We start from the raw sequence: 27388 nt of genomic DNA, 5'->3' as shown, positions 1-27388 counted from the left end.
TGTGTTGCGTTTCGAGGCTCACCAGCCATGTTGAATATGTTGCGTTTTGAGGCTCGCCAGCCATGTTGAATGTGATTGACCGTGGGAAATAGCCGTGTTAGACAGGCCTATTTCAAGAGGTCGTTTGAGTTCAGTGGGCTCCGTGGGGAGGCCTCCGATATCCTGCTGGGGGAATTTCGTTGTTTATATTAGATGTTTGTGGTGCCGGAAAGGGATAGGCTCGTGAACCTAGCTCCCGTGGTTGGCGGCGATTTTGAATCATGAAAGGGGATAACAGTTTTTATTGTCGTTTGTTTTGTAGTTTGTAGACAAGGGCAGATGTGTATTCTGCCATTTGATGTGTGTTTGGGGATAACGGTTTTGATTTCGTCTTCCCATGATTTGAGATTTGTGAAGGGTAGTGAATTTCACTATCCTGTTTGAAGGTGTGACGGGTTTTAATGCCGTTTGTTTGAGATTTGAAAATGTTGTTGAAAATTTTGTGAGAATAGGGAATTTGAACTTCACTATTGATTTTTTATTTAAAAGATGACGGTTTTTAATGCCGTCGTTGAAATTTTGTGAAAATAGTGAATTTGAATTTCACTATTTATTTTTGTATTTGAAAATTGACGGTTTCTAATGCCGTCATTGAAATTTTGTGAAAATAGCGAATTTGAATTTCACTATTTATATTTGTATTTGAAAAATGACGGTTTTTAATGCCGTCGTTGAAATTTTGTGAAAATGGTGAATTTGAATTTCACTACTTATCTTTGTATTGGAAAAATGACGGTTTTTAATGTCGTCGTTGAAATGTTGTGAAAATAGTGAATTTGAATTTCACTATTTATTTTTGTATTTGAAAAATGACGGTTTTTAATGCCGTCTTCGAAAATTTGTGAAAATAGCGAATTTGAATTTCGCTACTTTGTTTTTGTATTTTAAAGATGACGGTCTTTATCGCCGTCGTCGAAAATTTGTGAAAATTGTGAATTTGAGATTCGCTACTTTGTTTTTGTATTGGAGAAATGACGTTTTTTAATGCCGTCGTTGAAATTTTGAAGTTTGTGTGGGGAATTGGGCCAAAGCCCAAAATCCCACTGAATAAAGCAGGGAACGCCTGATTGAGGCACGAGCAGTTGTGCGAAGGAAGGGAGCTTCCCTATTTTCCGTAAAAAGACGCGAGAAGTGGCTGCTCCCATTCTCACTCTTCTTCTTCGACACAACAACAAAAACCACGAAAAAGACGCCATTTTCGACTTTGTTTCTTGCTTGTATTTGCGTCGTTGTCATCATGTCATCTCAAGGTATGTAAATCCTCTTGAATCCATTTGAATTTATTTGTCTTTTGATTAATTGAATTAGGGCGAAACCCTAAACTTTCGAAAATTGAATTGGGCGTTTTTGTTTAGCCCACTTTCGAGTGAAATTGATGATTGCATTAGGTTAGAAACCTGTTTAGGAGTATAGGGGTGCTTTTAGTTTCTATTTTGGTCCCCGTTTCCGCTCCGTAGGCTCGAAAAACGTGAATGAGATGGAAAACCGTCTTATTTCATAATGCCATGTTTGTTTGATTGAGTTGTGAGCCCCACTAGGTTGTATTGTAGTCGGGGAAGACCGTCTTTGCCATATTAAACCTTCGTTGGGTGTTGTGGGCAAAATTTGAGTTTTTGCCTTTTTGTGACGGTCTTATGTCTGATGAAATAAGCGTCCGCTTGAGCTCAAATTGAGTCAGTTTGTCTTGAAAAGGACCTTAATGGTACTTTAGGTCACTTTGAGACGTGATTAAATCACGTTGCTTTGTTGTGGTCGTATTTTGAATTTTTGATCTGTTTGTGCCTGAATTGGCGTAAAATTGCCTTTTTGAGCTTTGAAAAACACCCAGTTGTGTCGGGAATCTTTGTTGTTGTTTTGCAGGCCTTGTGTGGGCCTTGAGGTTTTGGGTGGTTTTTGAAAATTTTGTTGTTGTTTTGACTCGTTTTTTGCTTGAAAAGAAGGGCGAGTCGTATTTCGTGCGGTTGTTGTGAAGTGTTTTTGTAGGTTGGGTTTGGGCGGGCTTGCCCTTGTTTTTGTTTTGCATTTGGAGTTTTTTTTGGATTTGTCCATTTTGTGCCGTCGTAATGCCGAAATTTCGGCTGACGTTTTTGTCTTGTCCTGATTGCAGGGGACTGTTCTGGGCCCACTGGGTCCGTTGCTGAGACTTTAGAGGAGGAGGATAACCCAGGAGGAGGAGAGATGGATGTTGCCTTGTCCTTGTCGAGTTGTGTTTCTCCCTGGTGGCCTTTGTCCAGCCTTTGATCAAGTGTTGATCATTGGTTGTTGTCTGCACAGGCTCGGACGTCTGATGATTGGGGGTCAAGACGGGTGCATTGTTTTACGTTATCGCCTTTGATCGTCGTTGAATTCTGATGATTGGGGCTCAACATCGGGGCGGCGCCCTGTGTCATGGCTCCTTCTCATCGTCGAATTCCGACGATTGGGGGTTAACGTTGGGGTGATGCACTGAGTCACAATTCCTGATTGTCATGTCGTCCGAAATCTGCCAGGCATTGTTTCACTTTTTGTCATGGAGTAGGAATGAGGTATTGCCGTCATGGTAACCACCTCTGCTTCCGCGGTTACTCCTTTCTTTTCCATGTTGCTCCTTTTCTTTTCCGATCAGAAGGATAGGGAATGCTTAGTTCGGTAGGTGGCGGATAGCCCCCAGTTCGTTGTTTTAGGCTAGTGTCTGTATGATAAATACTTGTACCGGATCTTGTTTGTATGTTCAGTAGTTTGTATCAATTGTGTGTTGATATATTTTGCGTGAGGCGGTTTGTATATGTGTGTTTTTAGTTTGTGGTTTATTTGTGTTTGGCTTTTTTGTGTTGTGTTTCGGAGAAGCACGGGAGTGCTAGTTCCCTTTTTGCTTTGCATTTGTTCCTGCATCGTTAGTGTAGAAAACAAGCAACAAGTAGCACGTACGCATAAACGTAAACACGCAAAAGCATTTGATGAAAACAAAAATAACCACGATGACTCGAAGTTAAAATTTGAAATTTGAGAAGAAATTTTAAAAATTCCGCGACAGGTCGTCACGTTTGGATTTTTCAAAAGAAATTGATTTGAAATTTTGAGCAATTAACTCGTGTTTGAATTAAAATACATCGAATTTTGCTAAAAATTGATTTGTAACTCGAAAAACTAAAACCCAAACCTTCACGGATGAATTTCAAAAGGGATTTTTGCGAGTGTATTTGATTTGATTTTTGTGAGATCAAGACTTGGATTTGCAAGAGCTTGAATTTTTAACGAAAATTGACGTCGTGTTATCAATTCTCCAATTTTGTGGGAAAATACGAAAAAGCGAAAAAATTTCGGAATTTTCGACCGATATGGAAATGATCCGTTGCGGATCGGGGCGACTAGCGCGGAATTTTCGGAATTTCGACCGACATGGAAACGATCCATCGCGGATCCGGGCGACTAGCCCTTCCCCCTTAAAAAAAGAAGAGAAAACCCCCGTATGTTTAAAGCTGCGCCATGAAAACCGTGTCGGATTTCGTAAAACGCGAAAACAGGGAAATGTGAGTGTGAGAAAACACAAAAATTCCTGGATAGGCCCAAAGAGACGCGAGCCCTATGGCGGGAGGATTTAGGTGTCAGGAAGAAACACAACTTGATAGGGACAAATCAAGGTGCGGATCCTGAGGACTAGCCCAAAGAGGCGCGAGGCCATGGGCGATGGAAGGGAGCTTCCCCTTTTTTCGGAAAAAAGCGCTGATTGTTTTGTATAAATACGGACGTTTGTGCTTCGTTGTTTCATCATCCGAAACACGAAAAACATCTCTACGAAAAAACTTTCTTCTTCTTCCACAAAATAAATCATGGATGCTTTCGAAAATAGGTTGTGACATTGGTGTCGGTATTTGTCGCCTCCCGAGAAATATCAACTCGTTGTAATGGGAGTTGGTCAATTATTGGTGCTTCGTCAAGTCAAGGTGCAATCCTCGTTCCTTGAAGCATCCTCTCGGTTTTGGGATTCGAAACATCATGTTTTCGTATTCCCAAAGGGTGAAATTTGTCCTCTTGCCGAAGAAGTGGGCGCCATTGGTGGATGGCCGGGTTGTACTCCGGTGCTTCCCCCGACTCGATTGTGTTACAAAGAGAAGTTTCGTTCAATGTTGGGCTTGTCAACAAGTCAAGTGAACTTTCTCCTTGCTCCCCATGGTGTGGATATGTTGGCTCTTATCAACATTTTCTCAAACCGGTTGGATGTTAATGTTTTGGAGGTGGTTAGGAGAAGGCCTAGTGTATGCATACCTCCTTGTCGATGCCTTGAAGAAGAAGGGGTCAAAGTGTTATAGTAGTATGACCCTTGTGCATATAGTTGAGCAAATGGAGCATGGCAGAGATCCATCACGGTTGGTGCTTGGCGAGGTCATCCAAGCTTTGGACAAGAAGGGCTCTTCTGGAGAAGATCCCTCGTTCGGATCTCCAAGGTTCCTTCAAGTGTGGTTATTGGAGAGGCTAAGGTATGTAGAGCCTCCGGCCGATTCTTCTTCTTACTCCTTCCGTCACCTTACTATGAGGAAGAAGTTGTACTCGGATAGTTTTGCATCCACCGAGGCCTATTGGACCTCGAGATTGGTGGAGGAGGGTGGTCCTCATATCCGTTGGGTGGTGCCATGGTGGCACTTGAGGTCCTTCACGGGGTTGCCCGCTTCGACCGTAATGTTCTTGTTCTTTGATGGTGGTGGGTTTGAAGGTTGCTTCCTTCATCTATCCCGAAAGGCTTATGAGGCAAATGGGGCGTCAACAAAAGGTGCTCGCTCAAGATACTGTCGTCCAAGAGAATGTTTTTCGAAACTTCGAGCTTGTGGAGGTCTTCGAAATATGGTGGGCCACTCGGTCGATTTGGGAGGTACCAAACCCGGTTGCCACGACATGGTCGACTCCCGCTTATGTCAAGTGGTCAATAGCTCAAACCTTGGAGGAAAGGCCCAAATCTCGTAAGGGCGAGGTCGCTGACTTGAAGTATAGAGAGGTTGGTAAGGCCAACCGTGCCTTCTTTGACGATTTTGCCGATGATGTTAGCTCGGATGTAATGAGGCCACCAAAGAGGTGGTAGGTCGTGTATAGGCTCGTCTTGAACCGAGTATGGGGTCATGCAAGAGACCGAAGGCCGTCGCCGTTATAGATCCGTTGAGGATCCGTTCCGAAGAAGAAGTTCATGCTAGGCGGGCCAGCAAAAAGAACAAAAGGAATATGTACCCCGAGGGAAAAGGCAAGGGTAGAATGGAAGAATGAATACCTCCATTACCCGTTTTATTATTATGTTGTATTAGTGTTGTGAGTTTTTATTATGTCGTACTAGCTATGTATTGTGTATTTTGTACTAGTTTTACTAGGTGAGATGTCTTAGTCGACATTCTAGCTTTGACAAGTTGTAGACTTGCTTAGCTTTATTTGTTGTCAATTTTGTAATCCTTCCCATTATTAATTAAATAAGAGGATTTTTTGTGCTAAAAGAAGTGAACGCTTGTTTCTTCTATCCATTTTGTAAAGGGTAATTCGGTTTGAATTATCCTAGACATTGCACTTAGGAAATGGGATTTCTGTGAGAGGGGAGAAAGGCTTCTATTGTTGTATTTGTGGGAAAGGGGATGTTTTTCCCTTTTCTTTTTTGAATTTGATATGGGTGATTTTTTTTTGTGGGCATAGTTGTATCCTTCTTGTGTAAAAAAAAGACTACCTACGTATCCACCTGAAAAGGTGAAATCAAACTATGCTCGTAGTTCGAAAAATTTTGTAAGGTTTTATTTGGGTTTTGTGGTTGTATCCTTCTTGTGTAAGAAAGGACTGCCTATGTATCCACCTGAAAAGGTGAAATCAAACCATGCTCGTAGTTCAGGTGTGTGGTTTGAGTGTAAATGGATGTTGTCTTTGACATATCAAAGGACGTTTGAAATGTAGCAAGGTGTCGTAACTTAGACTCGATAAAACTTGCAATTTCAAATCAGAACGCGTTGAGGAACTTGACTTGAAAGGGATATTGTGGTTGCTAGTTGTAAAACTAAGGCAAGGTTTGTTGGTTGCTAGGTTTCAAGGGTAGTATTTCTTGAGTTGGTCTAGGTTGGTCGGGTTTGTGAAATCCTCCCCGTCTAGGTCATTCAGTCTCACTGCGCCCCCCCGAAAGTATTTTCTTGACCAGGTATGGCCCGGCCCAATTGGGTTTGAATTTCCCCCTCGGATCGACGGGTAATGGTGCACGGACCAACTTGAGGACCAAGTCGCCTTCCTTGATGTTCCTGGGTTTAACCTTTTTGTTGAATACCCGTTGTACACGCCGTTGGTATAGCTGGACGTTGTGTAAAGCATTGCGTCGCCGCTCGTCTAGAAGCGTGAGTTGTTCGAACTTTCAACGGGTTCATTCCGCCTCAGGAACTTGACTCTCCAGTGGGATGCGTAGAGATGGGACCTCCAACTCTACTGGTTGAACCGCCTCCATGCCGTATGCTAGGTAGAAGGGTGTGGCTCATGTTGGTGTTCGAATGGAGGTTCGGTATCCCTAGAGTGCGAGTGGGAGTTTGCTCGGCCAATCGCAGTAATTATCTTGCATCTTTTTTATGATGGTGACAAGAGTTTTGTTTGCTGCCTCTACCGCTTCGTTGGTTTGGGGCCGATAGGGAGATGACGAATGTCGCTTGATTTTATATTTATCTAGCAAGGCTTGTGTTTCCGCCCGGAAGTGGGAGCCTTGGTCGCTGATGATTTCATGGGGTACCCCATATCTGCAGATGATGTTGTCCTGGATGAACCTGGCCACTTGTTTGGCGGTCAAGACTGCATAGGACCATGCTTCCACCCATTTGGTGAAGTAGTCGATGGCGACGAGGACGAACCAGTGTCCTTTGGTGCCTATCGGGTTGACTTTCCCGATGATGTCGATGCCCCAGGTCGAGAAAGATCAGGGTGATGTCATGGTGTATAAAAGGGATGGTGGTATGTGTTGTATGTTGGCGAAGATTTGGCAATTGTGGCAATGTTTGACGTAGTTCCTGCAATCGGCTTCCATGGTGGTCCAGTAGTAGCCTAACCGCATGATTTTTCGGGTCAACATCATTGCGCTCATGTGAAGGCCGCATTCTCCGTCGTGGACCTCTCCCATGACTTTTTTGGCTTTGTGGTGGTCAATGCAAAGGAGGAGGATCCCTTGGGGTGTTCTTTTGTATAGTTGTTCTTGGTTTATCACGAATTGTGATGCAAGTAAAAAGATGGCTCTTTGTCCTCTGGTATCTGAGTTGGGAGGGAATTCGTTTTTGGTTTTGTAGTTGAAGATGGCTTGGTACCAAGGTTCGACATGGTTCTCCTCGTCGTTGTTGATGGCGCAGATGTGTGGTGGCTCGCTCCTCCTTTCGACACATAAAGGCATCAATGTCATGTCGTCAGGTTTGTTGACGAGCACGGCAAGTTTTGCCAGGGCGTCAACATATTGATTTTCCTCTCGTGGTAAGTGGAAGTAGTCGACTTGGTTGAAGAACTCGGCCTCCTAATTGATTTTTGCTCGGTTGGGTGCTAAGCTGTCGCTTCGGATTTTCCACTATCCGGACACCTGATTGATGGTGAGTGAGGAATTGTCGTGGACTCTCAGTCTCTTGATGCCAAGTGTTATGGCTGCCTGTAAGCCGATGAGGCATGCTTCGTATTCGGCGGCATTGTTGGTGATGGCGAAGTCTAGCTTGAATGAGATGGAACATGTTCTCCCTCTGGTGATATTAGAAGGATTCCTACCCCGAAACCTCTCATATTTGATGCACCGTCGAAATATAGGTCCCATGCGTCGGAGTCGGCACAAAGGATGTCTTCGTCAGGAAGTGACCATGTGTCGGTCGTTGGATCCTCGTTGACGGGATTTTCTGCTAGGAAATCGGCGACTGCCCTTCCCTTGATAACCTTGAGGGCTACGGATTTGAGATCAAATTCAGATAGCATGAGTGTCCATCTAGACAGCCTTCCGTTTAGTACAGGTTTTTCGAAGATGTATTTGACCGGGTCCATCTAGGAGTAGATGTGAACCGTGTAGCTGAGCATGTAGTGTCGCAACTTCTTTGTTGACCAGACCAGGGCAAGGCATGTCTTTTCCAGTTGGGTTTACCTTGTCTCATACTTGATGAACATTTTGCTGATGTAGTAGATGGCTCGTTCTTCGCCGTCGACTGTTTGTGCTAGCATTGCTCCCATGGCTGTGTCGGTGACAGTCAGGTATAGGGATAAGTGAATTCCTTGTTGAGGTGGCATGAGGACAGGAGGTTTGGATATGATTTCCTTTATCCTATCGAAGGCCTTTTGACAGTCGTCGTCCCAATCGGTGTGATCGAAGGCGCGAAGCTTCTTGAAGATTGGTTCGCAAATCATAATGAGCTTGACTATGAAGCGGCTGATGTATTGGAGTTGACCAAGAAACCCTCGAATCTCCTTCTCATTTTTAGGCCGAGGCATTTGTTAAAGAGCCTTGATTTTGGTAGGATCAATCTCGATGCCTCTTTTGCTGACGACGTGTCCCAGGAGTTTTCCGGAGGTGACTCCGAATGCACACTTCTGAGGGTTTAGTCTCATGTTGTATTTTCGCAGACGAGCGAAGAATTTCTGGAGGGCGTTGATGTGGCCGTCCCGCTCTTTTGATTTGACGATCATGTCGATGACATATACTTCCACCTCCTTGTGCATCATATCATGTAGGAATGTGGTGGAGGTCCTTTGTTAGGTTGCTCCGGCGTTGATTAGGCCGAAGGGCATGACCGTGTAGCAACATATACCCCACTGTGTAGTGAATGCAGTCTTGTGCATGTATTCCTCAGCCATTTTGATCTGGTTGTACCCAGCATACCCGTCCATGAATGATAACAGGGCATGCTCGGCGGTGTTGTCCACCAGGATGTCCACATGTGGCAGAGGGAAGTCGTCTTTTGGACTTGCTTTGTTTAGATCCCTGAAGTTGACGCAAACCCGAATTCTCTCGTCTTTCTTGGGTACAGGAACAATGTTGGCCACCCAGTCAGAGTATTCGGACACTTTAATGAATCCAACTTTGAACTGCTTGTCTACCTCTTCTTTGATTTTCAGGGCGCATTCGGCGCAACTTTTGTTTCACAGGTTTAGCTCCGGGTTTAATGGGTATCCTGTGTTCTGCAATCTCTCTGTCGATCCCAGGCATGTCTTTGTAGGACCAAGCGAATACGTCCTTGTATTCGTGCAGGAGGTTGATGAACTGTTATCTTTCCGAGGGGTCAAGGGTGGTCCCTATCCTAAGTTCTTGAGATGTATTGTCGGTTCCTATGTTAATAGGTTCGGTCTCCTTAATGATTGGGGTCCTATCTTCTCGTTTGTCAAGTTCTTTGGCTAGGTGAGGTAGATAGTCACTCATGTCAAATTCCTCATATTCGTTCAGAATGCATTGCAGTTAAAATGAGACGAGTCATAAGCAAACATAGCGTTCATTAAGTCGACTTGAGCGAAAATCTCGGATAGGACAGACATCTCATGGGTAGTCAGAGGCGACACGGCAGAGGAGGTGGCCCCAGGAACAAGCTTCAGGTTGCTACCTTCCATAGGAGTTGGGATAACCTTAGTTGACTCGGCCTCTAAAGCAACCACAAGTTTGTGATAAAACAGTGGAAAGGGGACCTTGAGTGGGACATCAGGAGTGCTAGGAGCTAGGACAGACTCTGACTCAGACTCAGACTCAGACTCAGACTCTTCTTCACTTTCTTCTTTGAACATAGGGCCTTCTCCAGTTCTGACCTTGAGGATGCGGCCTTGGCGATCATTCCACTTGACAGTTTTCCTCCAGCCTTGTGTAGCTTTCTCCGGGTCAGTATCAGAGATTAAAGCGGTGGGATCGAACTGGTTATCTTTTAGAGCAATGTTGATGATGTCCTCATAGCCGAGGTGCTTGATGTTGTCTCTCCGAAAAGGAAACTGACAGCTTGTCCATCGAGGCATGGGGTCGACTCAGATATGGTCGGCGCAGCTTTGGTGTTGTCGGGGATGAAGTAGCAGTCTTGAAATACCTCTACACCCGGGTGTTTGACCTTAGCTACGGAGTCATAGATCGGCTCGGGAAAAGCCATTATAGAGCTCGGATTCTCCCTCGGGGACGAGGTATCCATTGAGAGTCAAATGGTATGGACGGAGGATGACTCCGTGCTTTTTGCGCTTCCGTATTAGGAGGTTCATCTCCTGGATGTCTTCATCGGTAGGCTCATAGCCTAGCCCAAAGGGGATATTAGGGACCTTAGCCAGTTTCAAGGGAGGCAAGGTGCTCTTCAGCGGATTGAGGGGTCGACCTGAGAAATAACCCTGGCGCATCAAAATGCGGTTGACTGTGAGGTTGGAGAACGGGTCACAATCAAAGGGTGTTGATTCATCGGTTAGGGCATTCACAGTTTGGAATCCCCACATTTTGCTGTCCTCCTCCTCAATGACTTGAGAGGCTATTCCCTTCTTCATGATAGCCTTGATCAGGGAAGCGGGAATTGTGATTGTCTTCCCGTTGAAAGGGACCCTGATTTTCTGATGGAGGGTTGAGGTGACGGCCTTGACAGTGTGAATCCAGGGACGTCCCAAAAGCATTTTGAAAGAGGCGTCGATGTCGACCACCTAAAAACTGGCTTGTCTTTCCAAGGGTCCAGTTGCAATGGTCAAGGTGATAAGCCCTGCAACCTTGCGACGAGTGCCGTCATAGGCGCGTACTCCTTGGTTAGTTGGGACCAAATCAGCTTCTTTGATACCCAGTTTGTGAGCCGTCTTGAGGGGAATTACATTAACCGCAGATCCGTCATCCACTAAAACCATAGGCACACTCTTTTTGAAGCATTGAACGGTGATGTATAGGGCCAGGTTATGGTTGGCTCCGAATGGAGGGGTATCTTCGTCAGAGAAGATGACCGGGTTGCTCAGGTCAGGGACATCTCTTGTCATATGTGCCACCACATCTTCAGGAGAGGAGGTAGAGGGAACTGTCAACTTTCCCAAGACTTGTAGCAAAGCCTACCGATGCTCGAAGGACGTAGCAATCAGTTGCCAAATTGAAATTTCGGCCTTTGATTTTTGCAGTTGTTTAAGTATCGAGTTTTCGGGAACCTTGGGTTGAGTGTCCGCATCCGGGACAACCTGGTCATTCGTTGTTGGAACGACCGTTGAATTGTTCAGGTTTTGGTAGGGGCGTCCGGACCGGGTAAGATGACCGATCTCTTTTGCTTGTTTGCCCTTTCCCGGAACCAGGTAGACATCCTCTACGTCGTCTCTCCAGATACCGTTGATTTCGGGATCTCGAGGGTACCTTGAAAGGGTAATCCTCTTAGATAGTTTTTGTGAGAGAATTTTTTGTGGGGGTAATTTCTGTGGGTCGATTATTGTGGGGTTGATTATTGTGGGGTTGATTATGGTAGGGTGCGTGCCAGAATGGTCGTGGTAGCAATCCTTCCTGGTGAGGGTAGTTTTGGGTGTTTGGAGGACCCTCCTTCGGGCGCGGTGTTGGTGTTGGTGGGTTGAAAATCAACCGGTGGTAGGCATCCTCAAATCGGATAATCCTTTTTGAGAGACTGTCTATGGCCTCCTCAACTTGTTGAAATATGGTGAGCATGGTCGCGGCACTGAATACGAATATCCCGTCTGGGCATCCTTCTCTAAGGCATTCACCTCGTCATCAATTGGTAAGATGAGGTGTGAGCAATCCAAGGTTGGTTCGTCATCAGAGATGGCATGGATTCCCAAGGGGTTTGTTTTGTTGTTTGGTTTTGTGGGTGGAGGTAAAGGTAGCTCTCCTTTCTCGATCATATCTTGGATGATGTGCTTTAGTTTAAAGCAGGCTTCCGTGTCATGACCCTTTCCTTGGTGATAATGGCAATAGGCGTTGGGATTCTAGAAACGGGTTTTCTTAGCCTCGGATGGGTCCGGAGTGGGCCCAATTGGTTGTAGTTTCCCTTGGTCTATGAGTCTTTTTAAGGCACTGGCATAGGTTGACCCCAAGTTTGTGAATACCCTTTGAGTACGCTCAGTTTTCTTTGTGGTTGGTTCGAGGAGATTGACCTCATCAATTTTGTTTGTTTGACCATAAGGGCGAGATCCGGTTGATGTAGATCCTTGATAGCCTCGACCAGTAGTTTTGGCCAGGACACCCTTGCGGAGGTCGTCTTCAATGCAGGTCCCGAGGATTTGTAGGTCCTGGAACATTCTGATGTTTTGATATCTCGGCAGGTTGGCATAAACCGGGCGGAGGTTGTTGACAAATTTCTCCACCAGAGTTGATTCACTCGGCTTACTGACCAGTTGAGTGCTTACCCTCCTCCAAAGGGTTAGGAATTCCGTGAAACCTTCCTTATCATTCTGAGTCAGGACCTCAAGAGTGCGGGTATTGGCTTGGATTTCGAAATTGTCGGCGTATTGTTTAGCAAATTCAACGGAGACTTCGTCCCAAGTAGTAAGGTTCTTGGGGTCGAGGGAATAGTAGAACTGGCGGGGAATCGGTTCTAGGGAGGGTGGGAAGATCCGCGTGAAGAGCTCCTGTTTGACCCCCTTGATGGCCATCTAATCTTTGAAGGCTCGAATGTGGTTGAGTGGGTCCTCCACTCCCTTGAACTTGGGTACATCAGTCAAGGTAAAGTTGTCGGGTAGTTGATCCCCAGTGGGTTTGAATCTTCGATTGTTCTCAAGGTGGATGTTGTTACCATGGGCTAGGAGTTGTTCTTCCAAAAGCTTCAGCCTTTTCTCAGTTTTAGTCAAAAGGCGGAGTGTTGTGTTCTCCGGTTTCCTTGTTTTCCAGGGTGTCGATACGGGTCTCGACACGGTCCAGGGTGACCTTAAGAGCGGTGAGCAGGCTGGCTAGTTGAGCAGTTGTAACATCTTTGTTGTTATTGTTGTTGTTGGATGAAGCTGAAGACGGGGCCATGGCTCTGAGTTAGAAAAACGGCTCACATTACATCTCAATCCGACACGGTTTAACGACGCAGACAACATAAAAGACGGAAAGACAGATCGGACTCAATGAGACGAGGGCGACCGTGTGTGGTGCCTCGGTGCTGATTCGATTTATAATGTGACAGTGTTGACCGGACTTTAACTCGCGTCCAACGTAATGGCTTGACGCCATTGAACGAGTCTCGAGGTGAGACGACTCATAAGTAAAGACCCATAAGTACGCTTGCTTTGACTCGATAGACACGAGGCGGAATTGGAATGGTGGACTGAAGCTTTCAAAAATAGAGATTTTAGAAAGATTCGTTTATCGCTTTATGGACGGCTTCCGAAGAAAAGGGATCTTCAGAAGTCGGTTAGTTTAAAAGGTTGTCTTATGTTTGTTTTCAAAAGACAGTTTGAGTTTGAGTCGGCCCTGAAAACAATGTACTGTATCCAGAGACGGTTTTTTTTTAAATTCAAAATTGTATGTTTTGAAAATCGAGTTTTGAAATGTTTGAAAAGGTCTCGGGGATGGTGTATGGTCCTCGGGATTTGAAAATGTTTTGAGAAAGGGGTGTGTGCCTTTCTCGGGTTTTGAAAGAGCCATCGTGTCGGCGCTAGACGGGTTAAAATCTGTGTCTTGACGGGGCGATTATAACGGCGTAAAAAGGTGTTTTTGAAATGGTTGTAGAAAACCAAGTTTGAAAATCGTCATTACGACGGCCTAAAAAGGCGTGCTTTTTGAAATGGTTGTGAAAACCAAGTTTGAAAATCGTCATTACGACGGCCTAGAAAGACGTGTTGAAATGGTTATAGAAAACCGGGTTTGTAAATCATCATTACGACGGCCTAAAAAGGCATGTTTGTTTGAAATGCGACGGTCGGCGAAAGACCGAGGTTTGAAACGGCCATTATAACGGCGCAAAAAGGGATTTTTGAAAGTTTGAAATGACACGGAAGGACTTATGATCACAGAACACATAAGCACTCGCAGTTTCATTATATTATGCATAATGCTGACACGGGTTTTGGCTTAAAAGGGTGGGTTACACACCAAGCGATCAAACCACGATTTTTGAGAGGGATACCAATCCAAACAAAATGTGTAAGGAGGGTGCCCTAGCCTCGTGCTCAAAGGAAATGAAAGCTCTTTGACGAAACAGAAATGTGTAGCGTCAACGGTATGCTTGACTCAATCGGGATTCGAAACGCGGGAATGAGAAAACTCATGCCGACGAGACGAGCCAATTGGTCAAAAAGGGTTAGGTTGTGGGTCCGGACAAGGAACCCGACTATGACCGTAATATCAATTAATGCATTTCAACCAAGACCTCGTTCGAGTCTCACCATCTAGGGATCACAAAGACACAAGTGTCCTAGTTTTCCCTAGAGGAGTAGCCAATCTATGGAAATAGCCACCTGCGACGCCCAGCCGATCTGTGGACATGCAGCGGTCTTTTGAAAGCCACGCTCGGCGGCGTAAAAATACTTTCGACCGGATCGTTTTAGATCGGCCGGTTTCGTCTCGGCAAGGGTCTCGAAATGATGCAAGAGATGTTCGGAGTCGCCACCAAGCATTTGTGGGATGCTTGGAACCCGTTTGAATCCACTTTATACATAGGTCAACCAAGGCAAAAATCGGTGTTTGACATAGGTACTAAAGTTAAGGAGTCATCCCTCTTTAGCATCCTATCTCTAGAATGACTCTCGTACGCCCTGGATAAGGTCATCCACTATCCAAAGTTTCTGAGTAAGAGGTTAAGGTACGTATTGGGAAGCCCTTTAATCGGACACCCAATCCCGCCCGCGGTAGCAGCCTCTACTGATCAATCTTGGTTGGTTAAATGCAAAAGTTGATAAAACGGGTAAATGCATGAATGCGCATCCATAAGTTTGAACCTAACATGTGAGCTTTCTATGTCGGTTGTTTAATCCAAGTATCAAGTATTTGATGTCGAGTTGGATTTAATGTTGATTTGCATGCAAGACGGAAATTAAACATCCATTTACCGAGTTAGGTTTATGGTGCATAACGTGATTCATTTGTCTTAGTAAGGCGTTTTGCAAATACAATGTAAAATGGGCAGATTCATCATCTGATTTGTCCTGTTTTCGGGTTAACCGAAGTCAGGATCATCCTACACAAGTGCTGGAAGGTAACAGGGTCTGCATTAGGTAGCCTACATAGGCGTGAGCCATCGGGCGATGCATACAGGCCTGTCCTGGTTTGAAAATTGGAAAATGAGTGGCCTGTTTAGGTGCGGGTCAACTGACGATTAAAGGGACGTCTTCTGACCATTAAAAGGTTTGTAAAATGGTTTGAAAAGAGGGTGTTTGAACCCGTCTTGGTTTGAAAAGGTCGTTTAGACCGCTTTTGTGTTGATGTGAAGAACGAGACTTGAATAATTATCATTATTTTGACAATATTCGATGTCGGGTTCGGTTTTGCAAGCTTGACATGAATAGTTTTGAAAATGATTATGAACTAATTGTTTTAAGTTCATTTGTTTGTGATTAGTCAATGTTTATCATTATACTTGGGTTAAAATCCGACATGGTATGTAGAACCAAGGATGATTTCGTATTTATGACTAATGCATTTGTTTTGAAATGTAAAGAAATGAAATAAAAGGTTTTAAAATACCTTTTAAAATGTATTTAACCAAATATTATCACCGAAACACGGATTAAACCGTCATGGTATTGGGAACCAAGGGTGAAAATGTTTTATGGTTAAAAGTTTATCGTGAAAGAAATGATTTGAAATATTTGAAATGGTAAAAAATCGATTACAAATAAGAAATGAATTAAAGGGGAAGATGAAACCAAACACGGCTGGGTTAAGGCCTGAGAGGGGCTTTAGGCGCGAGCCCTGCTGCTATACAAGCAGCCGCTGTCTCCGGCCAAAATCCGGTTTTGGCTCATTTAACCCATATTTGAATCATGTTATGCGTGTCTTAGCATGTTATAGTCATAAAACAGATGAAAAGCATGATAGAAGAGAATTTTTACACCCTCATACTTACATGCTAGGCTTGAGACGAGAAATCGACAAAAGTGTATCAACTTGTTTGGTCGGAAAACTCGGTTAGAAAACCGTTTTAGCAATGTAAAAGAGTGTTTTAAGTTTAGTGGTGGTGTAGTTGGTCGAGATGGTCGGTCAAGTGATTTAATGCACGGTGACGGTACCAAACAATGTGTTAGGATTGTGTTTTCAATCGGTAGGTCGAAAACATGCGTCGGTTTGTGACTTGAGAAGTCGAGTCTAGAATTTTAAGGGAGAAATGAGGGGGAAGACACTCGCATAAGGTGTTATGGTGTGTGAAGGTGGGTATTTATAGAGAAATGGGTGGTTATGTGCATTTTGAGCGACGTGGCCGCATGGGCTGCTCAAAGAGGCGCGAGCCATTTCGCGGGTCTTCGAGGTGTCTTGTCACTATCACGCAATTGAAATCATGATTTGTTCTATCCTATATTTTGGGTGACATGATTTGTACTTGACCATGAAGCATTCCGGGAATACTTAACATGGAAGTCTTAAAAAGTTTTGTTTTTTGTGTTTGACTCAATTTGACTCGTTGTTGGAGTCGGTTTTTGGTCCGGTGTCGGTTTTGACTCTAGTTAGTGTCATTGCGACCCCGTCGTCATGCATTAAACACTCCAGGTACTTTTGAAAAGTTTTGAAATGTTTTATTTTTGAAATCGTTTTAAATTCTCCGACGTATAGTTGTACAAAACTATCGATTAAACGCTGCGATTCTTAAGCATGTTGTAGTCCGATAATCATCGGGTGTTTGTTGGAGACTTGACAGATACTGGGTATCTACAGTTGTGTGTTTGTGTAATTGTCACCTATTTCCGGGGTGGCCTGTGTCGATCCATATTATATTTCCGATTATATAGGGAGCAGGTTACGTACAGGTTATCTTTGATAACTCGTGGTAGACGGGACGAGCCTTGATGACATCTGAGTCAAGTATAGTTGGCTAGAAGAGTATAGTTATCATGAGTTGTACTTTCCTTCGTTTATTATTTTATGGTTTGTAATCACTAAACTTGTTATTTATATAAAGAGTTCTTAATTGTAATTCCGATTTCACTGCCTCGGGAAACCGAGATGGTAACATCACCCATTTTTCTTGGCCGGGTAAGAAGGGGGTGTTACAATTTGTCTTTCTACTTAGTTCAAGTCCTTTTACCATTGTCGTTCACCTTGGAATGCGTGTCAAGAAAGAGCTCCGGAACCTTCATTATCTTATCCTTTTTCTTACCCTTCTAAAAATCAAATTATGCGTATAAGAAACTTTCCTTGTAAAACCGCTCCAATTGGCTTATTTCCTACAAATGACCATAAAAAGGAAGTTATAAGTGCGTAAATAATGACCACATCAAATATTCCCAAACCGAACCTTTACTCGTTCTGAGTAAAGAGGTGGCAAAAACTAAGACCTTTATTTAAACTAATCTTAATAGCATATCCTATGTATGACAATTAGCGGTCTCACTCCGCCCCTTCAAGTCACAACAAGGCAACTTTGAGGTAAGATCCCTTCTTGCAAGGTAAGTGGGGTCTTGTCGAAATGGTGATACATCCAAGCAAACAATTAATTGGATGCATCTACAAAAGAATAGTCACTCTCCTCATCTAAGTGGCGGAATCAACTAAAAGGGAACAAATATAAGGGCAAATACTCTTTCATTGATACTAGTTCTACAAACTACTAAATTCAAGAGGATGGAAGCAAATCACCTTCAAATAGTGTCAAGCTAGGCTACATTTGTCCACAATTACTAAATGCTTTTGACAAGAGCGGGTCCTTATGGCATTAGAAAACAATAGAGGATCGCGGATTCCCCATCTTGCCTAAACAAAAGGAAGGGTCGTCCCTTCTCCACCATGAAACAAAGGATAGGACCATCAACGGATAAAGGGATCATTTATGTCAAGTTTTAAGCCCCGATCATCATCACTTTTACTTCCTTTATTGGGTTTGGAACCTGCCTCGTCCGTCTCTAACTCGGAACCACCAGACATACTCACGCTTGAGCTTCGACCACTACCACTTCCCTTTGGATTATCGATCATCATCTTTGAGAAATTATTAATCATATAATTCATTCGAGCCATTGTTTTTGCCTTCAACTCATCCAATTGCTCTTAGAAAGTATTGTTGGTGTCACCAGCGCCCTTGCTTGAATCGTCCTCTCTTGGCATCTTCGCTTCCCAAGATTAATTTATTAAGCAACAAATTAAGAACCTGCTTTGGTAACAAAATTGATGTAAAACTAGTACAATTTTTATTTTGTTTTAGATTAATGAAAACGCATCGGAGTTTTAAGTGTTTATGTTTAGTGTTTTTGTGTGATTTGAACGAAAATAAAGGATATGACGTGATCACCCTCTCCTCCCTCACAAGGACCTCGATTAGAAAATGACTGGCATTCAACCTCGCAAGGAAGAATGTGTATTATCTCACCCTCGCAAGAACGAAATAATAACTCTAATAACTCGCAAACAATTAGAAAAACAAGAAGCTCTTGTATTAAACTCTTTAACTTGAATGATTAAAAACTGAATATAAAGCCCTCTATTTATATAAATTAGGCCGACACATGACTCCTAAAACTGACCAATTTAGGACGCCTAAAACTGACTTAGAGAATTTGCAAAATTGTCTTATTACAACTTGCTAAGATCGGGAAAGAAAAATAACATCTACCTTAAACATTATAAACTAGAATAACGAAAAAATAAAATTAGGAAACTAAGTGTGAACATGAGCTAGCCAAAACCGTGTAACAGTTCCTCTATAGTCGAATTGCTGCTCTTGGATTTCGTGTCGCTTTAGACCCGACTTGAGCTCATTTCCATCCCTTCTCCATGTTATCATATTCACCACACTTGATCCCATTTTGAAACCTTCAGAAATATGAATTACATTTCGACTAATTAAGACTTCATTTTAATTTTCTTTTAGTGCTCCCGCATCACCGCTAGCTTGTTTTACGTCTTCTTGTCAATTTGGAACAAGTCATTTACATGTTCTGGGACTTTTAATCATGTCTTTGCAAAATAGGGTTATTTCGAGTCTTTCAAACTTGGAATGAAGTTTCGATTGATTGAATAGGGTCAATGTGCATTTTCGTTCAATTTTGAGTCTTGGACTAGTTAAACAGAGTATAACTTTTTTCAATTTGACTCATCTTTTTTTCTTTCTTTCTACTTTTTCACAATACTCTGATTTTGTTACCGGATGGTTAAATAGTTATTATCTGATGAGATAAGAGAGTTCATTTAGGTGTTTACATACGCCTATAGTATTTAAATTTGTTTTATATGAAGAAACTAGGAAATATAGTTGGAAAAAAGGGAGATAAAATTATACCTACTCAATTGTTGTAGGCCATAAAATCTCATTTAAAATGGACATATTTATTTAACCTTAAAATGAGTCAAATTACATAAGATAAAAATAAAATACATTGAAATTATCAAAACGTTCGTGCCATTAGGCTAAGATTATTGGTAGTCTTGAAACAAGACTTTGATTCATCTTAAGACAAGACTCATTCAATACTACCAATAATCTACTAAGGTTTTAACAAAGTTTTAAGTTGAATCTTGAAAATCCAAAACTCAACTTAACACTTTGGTTGAGGGTCTTGACCCCATTTTCGAAAAAAAATTATCCAATGAGTAAATCTCGTGTCTCATTTTTTTAAAGATTGTTAAATAAAAAGAAGTGAAATGGAAAAATTGAGTCTAAGGTGAGTCTGACTGATAATGTATGGAGTCTGAAGTGAGTCTGAGCGGAATTTGAACAATAAATAAATAACTAAAAGTTAGTGAAATGCTGATGTAGCATTGTCTTAAGACTTTGATGAATCTTAGCCATAATCATACCTTAAGTGGAGTATTATTTAACACATCTTAAGAAAGATCTATTATTTGCGGTCAATGAAAGAATATACTACAAAATAAAGTACTCGTAATTTATTTCTGGTGACTACAAATAAAATAAAGTACTCAAATTTTTAATTTAGACGGGTTATTTATTGTCTGAAATAAGACGGACTAAATGCATCCATTTTACGATAAAATGTTAATATTTTATGATAATATGTTATTATATTTTTAGGGTAAAATATTAATATTTTATCTTTAAATAGTTAGATACTCCCTCCCAGTCACTATAATGTTCCCACTTTCCCGAAACGGATTATTCAACTAATGTTCCCCATTTTCCTTTTTTTGGTAACTTTTACTCTTATTTTATTCATTCATCTCTTCTATCACTAAACCCCACACAACACTTTTACTCCTATTTTATTACTTTCCTTTATGTTTTGGCCCCACAATCTATATATATACATAAAAGAGAGTTTTTTCGAACGATTTGAGAGCGTCCACATCATCAAAAATCAATTTAGGAAAGTATAATTTTTTATGTAAAAAATAAAGTGGAAAATCTTTTAATTATTATAATATGTATATTTCCTAAATTATATTCAAGTGATATTTCCAATTTTTATATCAAACTTTTACATTTCATTTGGAAAAAAAATATCGTTAAAAAAATTATGAAAATAATATAATTAGCTTTGTGGTCAAAAATGCTATCATTAGAGTATAAATTTCATATTATTTGCACATATTAAAGATGATGTATTTCTTAATACGTAAAATTGTGTACTTTTTAGTATGTTTTGTCCCACATTGAAAAATAAGTAGGTGTGGTGAATATACTACATATAAATAGTAGAGTTGTCCCACATTGAAAGATTAGTATAAGGTGATGTGATTCTATGATTATAAATAGAAGGCATATTTGGAACTTATGTATCCACCCAACAAATTTTGAGTCTTATAAATATTGTTTTAAAGAGCTCTTAAGATTCTCTATCATTATCTGCGATATGATATAAAAAAATAAAGTGGAAATCGTTGGGAACTACCCGGGAAAGAGTTAAGAACATGAACAAGAAAATCAAAAAATACAAAACTAAAGGTTTTACTAATGGTAGTCTCATGACACAGTACAAAACTAAAAATTTTACTAATGGTTGTCTTTTGAATGCAGTAATAGAGCGTTAATGAGTCGTTATATATACAATGTAGAGATCTTTAACTAATGATCGAGACTAGGTGGTTTTACCTTCAAAGAAAAATAATATGTATACAATAGTGGTTTTTTTAAGAAGAGACATGTATTTCTTGGTATGTTATATCTTTCACATTGAAAAATAATGTAGGCATGATGAACATACTACGTCTAGATAATTAAATTATGTATCTCAATTCTCACATTGAAATAATAGTATACGGTAGGGTAACGGTAGGGTGATTCTATAAATATAAATAAGAGGCATCCTTGAAACTTAGATATTAACCCAAATTTTTTTGTTATAAAAGATATGTACTTTTTAGTACTCCCTCTGTCCCGGTCATTTGTTGTCCTTTTCCATATTAGGGTGTCTCGGTGAGTTGTTGTCCTTTCTATTTTAAGAATAAACTTGATGAGCAATTTGATCATTCACACTCAATTTGTTCCACTTGTCATTTAATAATTGGCCCCTTTCTCTTTCCTTGGTCTTTGTGCCAAAAGCAAAGGACAACAAATGACCGGGACGGAGGGAGTATGTTATATGTCCCACATTGAAAAATAATGTAGGCGTGGTGAATATATTATATATGTATAAATAATAGAATTGTCCCATATATATATATATATATATATATATATACATTTTCTAAATTATATTAAAGTGATGTTTATAATTTTGATATAAAAACTTTATATTTTATTGGACAAAAAAGAATCGTATGAAAATTATATAATTAGATTGTGACAAAAAAATGCTATCATTAGAGTGTAGATTGTATTGTATTGTATTTTCTCATTATTAAATCGGGTTGATGTCAAAGTAGGTGCAAAAAAAAATGATGTACTTAGTATGTTATTTGTCCTACATTGAAAAGTAATGTCGTAAGTGTGGTGAATATACTATATATAAATATTAGAGTTGTCCCACATCGGAAGATTATCATAAGGCAGGGTGATCTTATGATTATAAATAGAAGTCATAACCCAAAATCTTTTGATTCTCTTAAGTATTGTCAGAGAGAGCTCTTAAAAGAGTTTGTATTACTGTCTCTACAATAATGATTTCTAACCTAAGTTAATCTTTGGAAAATCTTTTAGTTATTACAATATATGCTCTGTATTTCTTTTTTTATATTCAAGTGACTAATTTTTCTACAAAAGCTTTTACATTTTATTTGGCAAAATAATGTCGGTAAAAAAATTATGAAAATAATATTATTAGATTCAAAGTAAGATGGTGTAATTCTGAGTATGTTATTTGTCCCACATTGAAAAACAATGCAGGTTTGATGAATATATATTACGTATAAATAGTAAAATTGTCCCACATCAGAAAAAAATCCAAGTTTGGTGAATATATTACTTATAAATAGTAGAATTGTCCCACATCGAAAGATTAATATAAGGTAGGGTGATTATATGATTCTAAATCATTAGACAAAAAATGTAAACATTAAACTCTTATAACATATTTTTTTGCATTATAAATAAGTTAATTACCCCGTTGCAACGCACGGGCATTCAAACTAGTTCTTTATTTAACTACTAATAATTCATCCATATCTCCTATCACCAACCTCACACAACTCTTTTACTCCTATTTTAATACTTTTCCTTAAGTATTGTGCCCATATCAAATGAGAATAATATAGTAACTGATAGGAAGTATTAAAAAATGGTGACATTTATTAATCCGTTTTATTTTAGACAAAACAAAGACTTATTGATAAAGTAATGAATGAAAGAGTGAAAGAATTAGACGGTTGTCTCCTCATCACATGGGCCCAATGACATGAAGTTGAAAACCTCCCCAGACCCTCTCTCTCTCTCTTTTCCCCTTAAAAGTTTAACGTCATCACCCTCTCATCAAGTTTGACCTCAACACTACTTTTCTTCTCTAAGGAATCACTAACCTTAACATATTGCCAAAATCCCAAACACTACTTACTCCTACTTAGTCAAAATCTTACTATATCTCTCCATTTTCCCATTATTTTATTTTTCATCTTTATTATTTTATTTGGTGGGGAAGAAAGAAAAAGATTAAAAAAAAAAGCTTTATGTGGGTCGATCACCAACGATGTGGTTTGCCAAAGGCAAGATAAATAGTTTTGCAATGTTAATTATGTTGTTAATCATCATTATCTTGCTTAGTAATGTTGGTGGAACACGCCCATTTCCTCAAATTAGTAAGGAGATTAGCGAGAATGTTGCGAAAAATGATGATTTGTTCTCCAAGTATTACAATGCAACGTCTTCAGTAACATTCAACAGTACGGGCGTATATGATGTCAAGCGAACTGTTCCCAGCTGCCCAGATCCTCTACATAATTAGCAGTCTCGTTATTTAATTATTCGAGAGCCAGATGGTCTTTTCACATGGTATCGATGTTACAGATTAAATCCAAGGAAGCAACATAAGTAGGTTGTTTTTGTTAATCATTGTTATGCTGTTTTTTTTTTCTTCTTTTGGATTTTGTCACGCGATTTTTGGTTGGGAACTAAATACTCTAGCTGAATTCCCATAATACCCTCGTTTTTCTCGTACCCTTTTGTAGGGAGAACTAGGAAGAAAACCGAGGGTATTTTGGTCACCCAGAATTTGTATTTTTTGATTTTTATCTTTATCTGTTTGGATCTAAGAGATTATGAATGAGAATGCAGAAATCTTGATGATGTAAAGAATAAGCTCCAATAACGAGGTGAATGAGCTAAGGCCGGCACAAACCCGTTGGCCCTCGTATGCGTCAGAGAAGCCCAGCGGATTTGTGCCCCAGCTCATTTGCATTGTGAATTCATTATATTCTCCCTATGTTTTACGGAGTATATTTTTTCGTTGTTTGATGGAATTCAATTAGTCTCCCTTGTGACGGACTATATCCGTCACAAGGTGAAGACGGGCCAAATAACTACCGTATTGTGTAATATGGATAGTGGTGGACCATGTGTAGTTATTATTTTATTGTTAAGATTCTTGGAAAAGCAAAAAAAAAATAATATACAATTGGGGTGCTCCCAATATTTCGTCTATGTCAGACAAATAATTGTACTACCTCTTCTTCTCTCTAAAGTCTCACATCATAATTTTTATTTTTTTTTCACTCTCTCATCTAGCTCCCTCTATCATCAACTGGGTTCGTCATTTTCCAATTATAATCGCCATTTTAGCAGTCTTTGAGCATCGAAAACTCCGTCTACAGCTGCATCTCTTCAAAATAACAACATTTCATTCATCTCTCGAAGACGATGGGCAAGAAACAAATGGCTAGGAGAACTCCCCCAAAGAAAAATATGGAAGGTATGATATTATTGCATTTGTTGAATGTTGTTTGTTGTTCAATGTTGTGTAACAAAAAATGGTCTTTATTGTTCAATGTTGTGTATTAACCATGCATGCATGAATAGATCTCGTCAAAGGAGTTGTTGTACATGTTGATTCTTATTTGCTAAAGAATGGTGACATTAATGTAATTAAAAAGGTTAAACAAATTTGTTGTTTGATTGATATTAGCTTTGTTTTGTTTTTTTTGCGTACTAGTAATAGCTTATGCTGGCAGGTGCGCTTGAAAAAGGTGTGAAAATGGCAGCTGCTATGGGTGGAAAAAAGAAGAGCAAGGAACAGGCAAGCGTAGTAGATGGTAAGCTGAAAATGTCACCATTTCATCTGAAAAATGTTCATAGTTTAAGTTAAAAATGTTACTTTCTTATCAGCGGTTTTTTAACCTCTGTTTGCGTGGTTTGAAATGAACTTAACAGGGTGACATCTAAGCTTAAAATGGTCACATATGTTGTGAACTTTAATATGTCATTATGATATTCAGTTGACAGGGTGACATCTAAGCTTAAAATGGTCACATATGTTGGTGATGTTTAATATGTCATTATGATATTCAGTGGATGTACACATTTTAGGATGTGCCACATTTATAGGTAACATCATCTAAACATGGCAACCATAATGAGGAAGTATCATGACATTTGTTTGAGTGTCCATCTTTGTTGTTATATGTTGGTATGTTTAAGTGACATGTCTGATTCTAATATGGTGACATATATATTAGTGGTGAAGATGTGATCATCATAGTTACTATATGTAGGTATTCTTATCAGATTAGTGTTGGCAGATTAGTGTTAGTTGATGTAGTTGATTGAATATGAAATCATTTAAAAGGGTAACAATATGTGAGAAGAATGATGACATATTGCCCAGTTCAAAAATGTGATCATCTAAGGTATAAAATGTGACCTTTATAGTTGTGTCATAGATTAAGTAAAATATGGTGACATATATAATCTAAATGGGTGACAAGTTGTGAAGTCTAAAAATGTGACCATCTTAGTTGTTATATTAGGTATGTTTAAGTGACACGTATGCTTCTAATATGGTGACATATATATTAGTGGTGAAGATGTGACCATCTTAGTTGCTATATGTAGGTATTGTTAAGTGAGATGAACATTAAATTAGTGTTTTCAGATTAGTGTTAGCTGAGGTACTTATTTTAGGATGTAGTTTATTGAATATGAAATCATTTAAAAGGGTAACAATATGTGGGAAGAATGATATCATATTTTATAATTCAGAAATGTAACCATCTAAGGTGAAAAATGCGACCTTTATAGTAGTGTCATAGATTTATTTAAATATGGTGACATATATTATATAAATGGGTGACAAGTTTGTTAGTCTTAAAATGTGACCATCTTAGTAGTTATATGTAGGTATGTTTAAGTGACATGGATGCTTCTAATATGGTGACATCTTAGTCTTAAAATGTGACCCTCATAGTTGTTATATGTAGGTATTGTTAAGTGAGATGAACATTAAATTAGTGTTATGAGATTAGGTTACTCTGGGAACATCTATTCTCTTAAAGGGTGACATGTTAGTTAGTTTTAAAATGTGGCCATCTTTGGTAGCTAATGTACCTATTTGTTGTTGTGGTTGAATTTATGTCAGAGCATTTAAAATGGTAACATTAAGTAAAAATAATGATGACATAGTTTTTAGGATCAAAATGTAATGACCATAGTTGTATTCTGTATAGGTGTTCAGTTGAGTTGAACCTTAGAGCAATGGTGACATCTATTCTTCTTAAATGGTGACATTGTTTTAAAAGCATATAAATTGGTATCATTATTGGAGTTAATGGTGACATTACTGACAGACATATTTGCAGATATTCATGTGCAAGCAGGGCCTTTGAAAGTGGACAAGAAAAAGACCATTGCTGAAGAATGCTCGAAGGAGTTGGAGCTTGGCCAAGGCTCAAAGAGAAAGACAGCCACAAGTGCAGAAATGGAGGCGGATCTTAGCGTGTCTGAAGCGGTGGCGCAAAAGAAGCAGGCAAATGCCGAAGCAGCGGGCGAATCGGAAGAGACATTCACGCAACAATTGGAAAACGACCCTGTATTCTATGCTGCCTTCATTGCCATGCTTGATGAGGTGGACACTGCTTTGGAGAACGTGGTGCTCCCACTCTCATTTGACCTGGGCATAGATGACATTGGCGTTGGGGGAGAGCCACCAGCCCGCTCTTATGAGCTGAGGTACACCCGTGCTAGAGACCGTCCACCATGGGGTCCGGTGTATAATGTTTCTAAGGATGCTGCCCCTTCCCCAACCCGTGCCCAGAAGCCTTGCAAGAAGAAATGAAGATGGGGCAAAGGTCGTTAATGTAACCGTCAATGTTGATTAATGATGTAATATTTTGGATTAGTAGTTGTTGGTTGGCTTAACAATGTAATATTTTGGGGCACACTTTTAAGACCTTCTAGGTGGTAGGGATTGTGCAACAATCCTTGTTTTGTATAAACCTTATGACATAACAATGTTGTCATATATGTAGACCAATATGATCACAGTTTAGCACTAATGTGGTGACATTTTGATGTTGTACAGCAGTGTGACCATTTTATGATGCAGAACTTATCATCCCTATGTTTCCCAACCTTATCTTTTTATAACGTTCAGCAAATACAGGTACATTTCTCCACTTAAGGTGGTAACATATTCATGAATCACTTCTACGTGACCATTTTTAGAGTTTTATGTTCATTTAAAATGGTAACATGTCTACCCTGGCATATGGGTGATCATGCTTGCAAAACAGTCACCATTTTTATCACCTTCCAAAAATAAGCACATTATCTAAGTTAAAATGGTAACATATCTCCCATACATTGATCACATTTTGCCAAAACTTGTCTTTATAACATTCAGCAAACATAGATACATTTTAGCTTAATGGGTTAACATATCCAACAACCACTTATATGTCACCATCTTGAGTGTATTATGTTTACATGTAAACAGAAATCCACCCTAACATATGGTAAGCTTCGTATTAAACCCAAAGAAA

General features: G+C 40.2%; 1 protein-coding gene across 2 annotated transcripts; it reads left to right on the top strand.

Moving 5' to 3' along the window:
- The first annotated feature begins 22804 nt into the window (after nucleotides 1-22804).
- Nucleotides 22805-26961, top strand: LOC141623487 (uncharacterized). 2 transcript variants are annotated; one of them, XM_074439590.1, is made up of 4 exons: nucleotides 22805-23447; nucleotides 24141-24324; nucleotides 24599-24664; nucleotides 26207-26961. In XM_074439590.1, exons 2-4 carry the CDS (start codon nucleotides 24273-24275, stop codon nucleotides 26680-26682), a joined length of 594 nt encoding a protein of 197 aa, XP_074295691.1. In that variant the 5' UTR covers nucleotides 22805-23447; nucleotides 24141-24272; the 3' UTR covers nucleotides 26683-26961. The 2 variants fall into 2 exon arrangements, with proteins under 2 accessions (XP_074295691.1, XP_074295690.1); XM_074439589.1 differs by having other exon boundaries at nucleotides 24584-24664.
- The last annotated feature ends 427 nt before the right edge of the window (nucleotides 26962-27388 follow it).

Source organism: Silene latifolia, chromosome X (genome assembly GCF_048544455.1).
Source record: "Silene latifolia isolate original U9 population chromosome X, ASM4854445v1, whole genome shotgun sequence".
Classification (NCBI taxonomy): domain Eukaryota; kingdom Viridiplantae; phylum Streptophyta; class Magnoliopsida; order Caryophyllales; family Caryophyllaceae; genus Silene; species Silene latifolia.
This window is presented reverse-complemented; position numbering and strand designations above follow the sequence as displayed.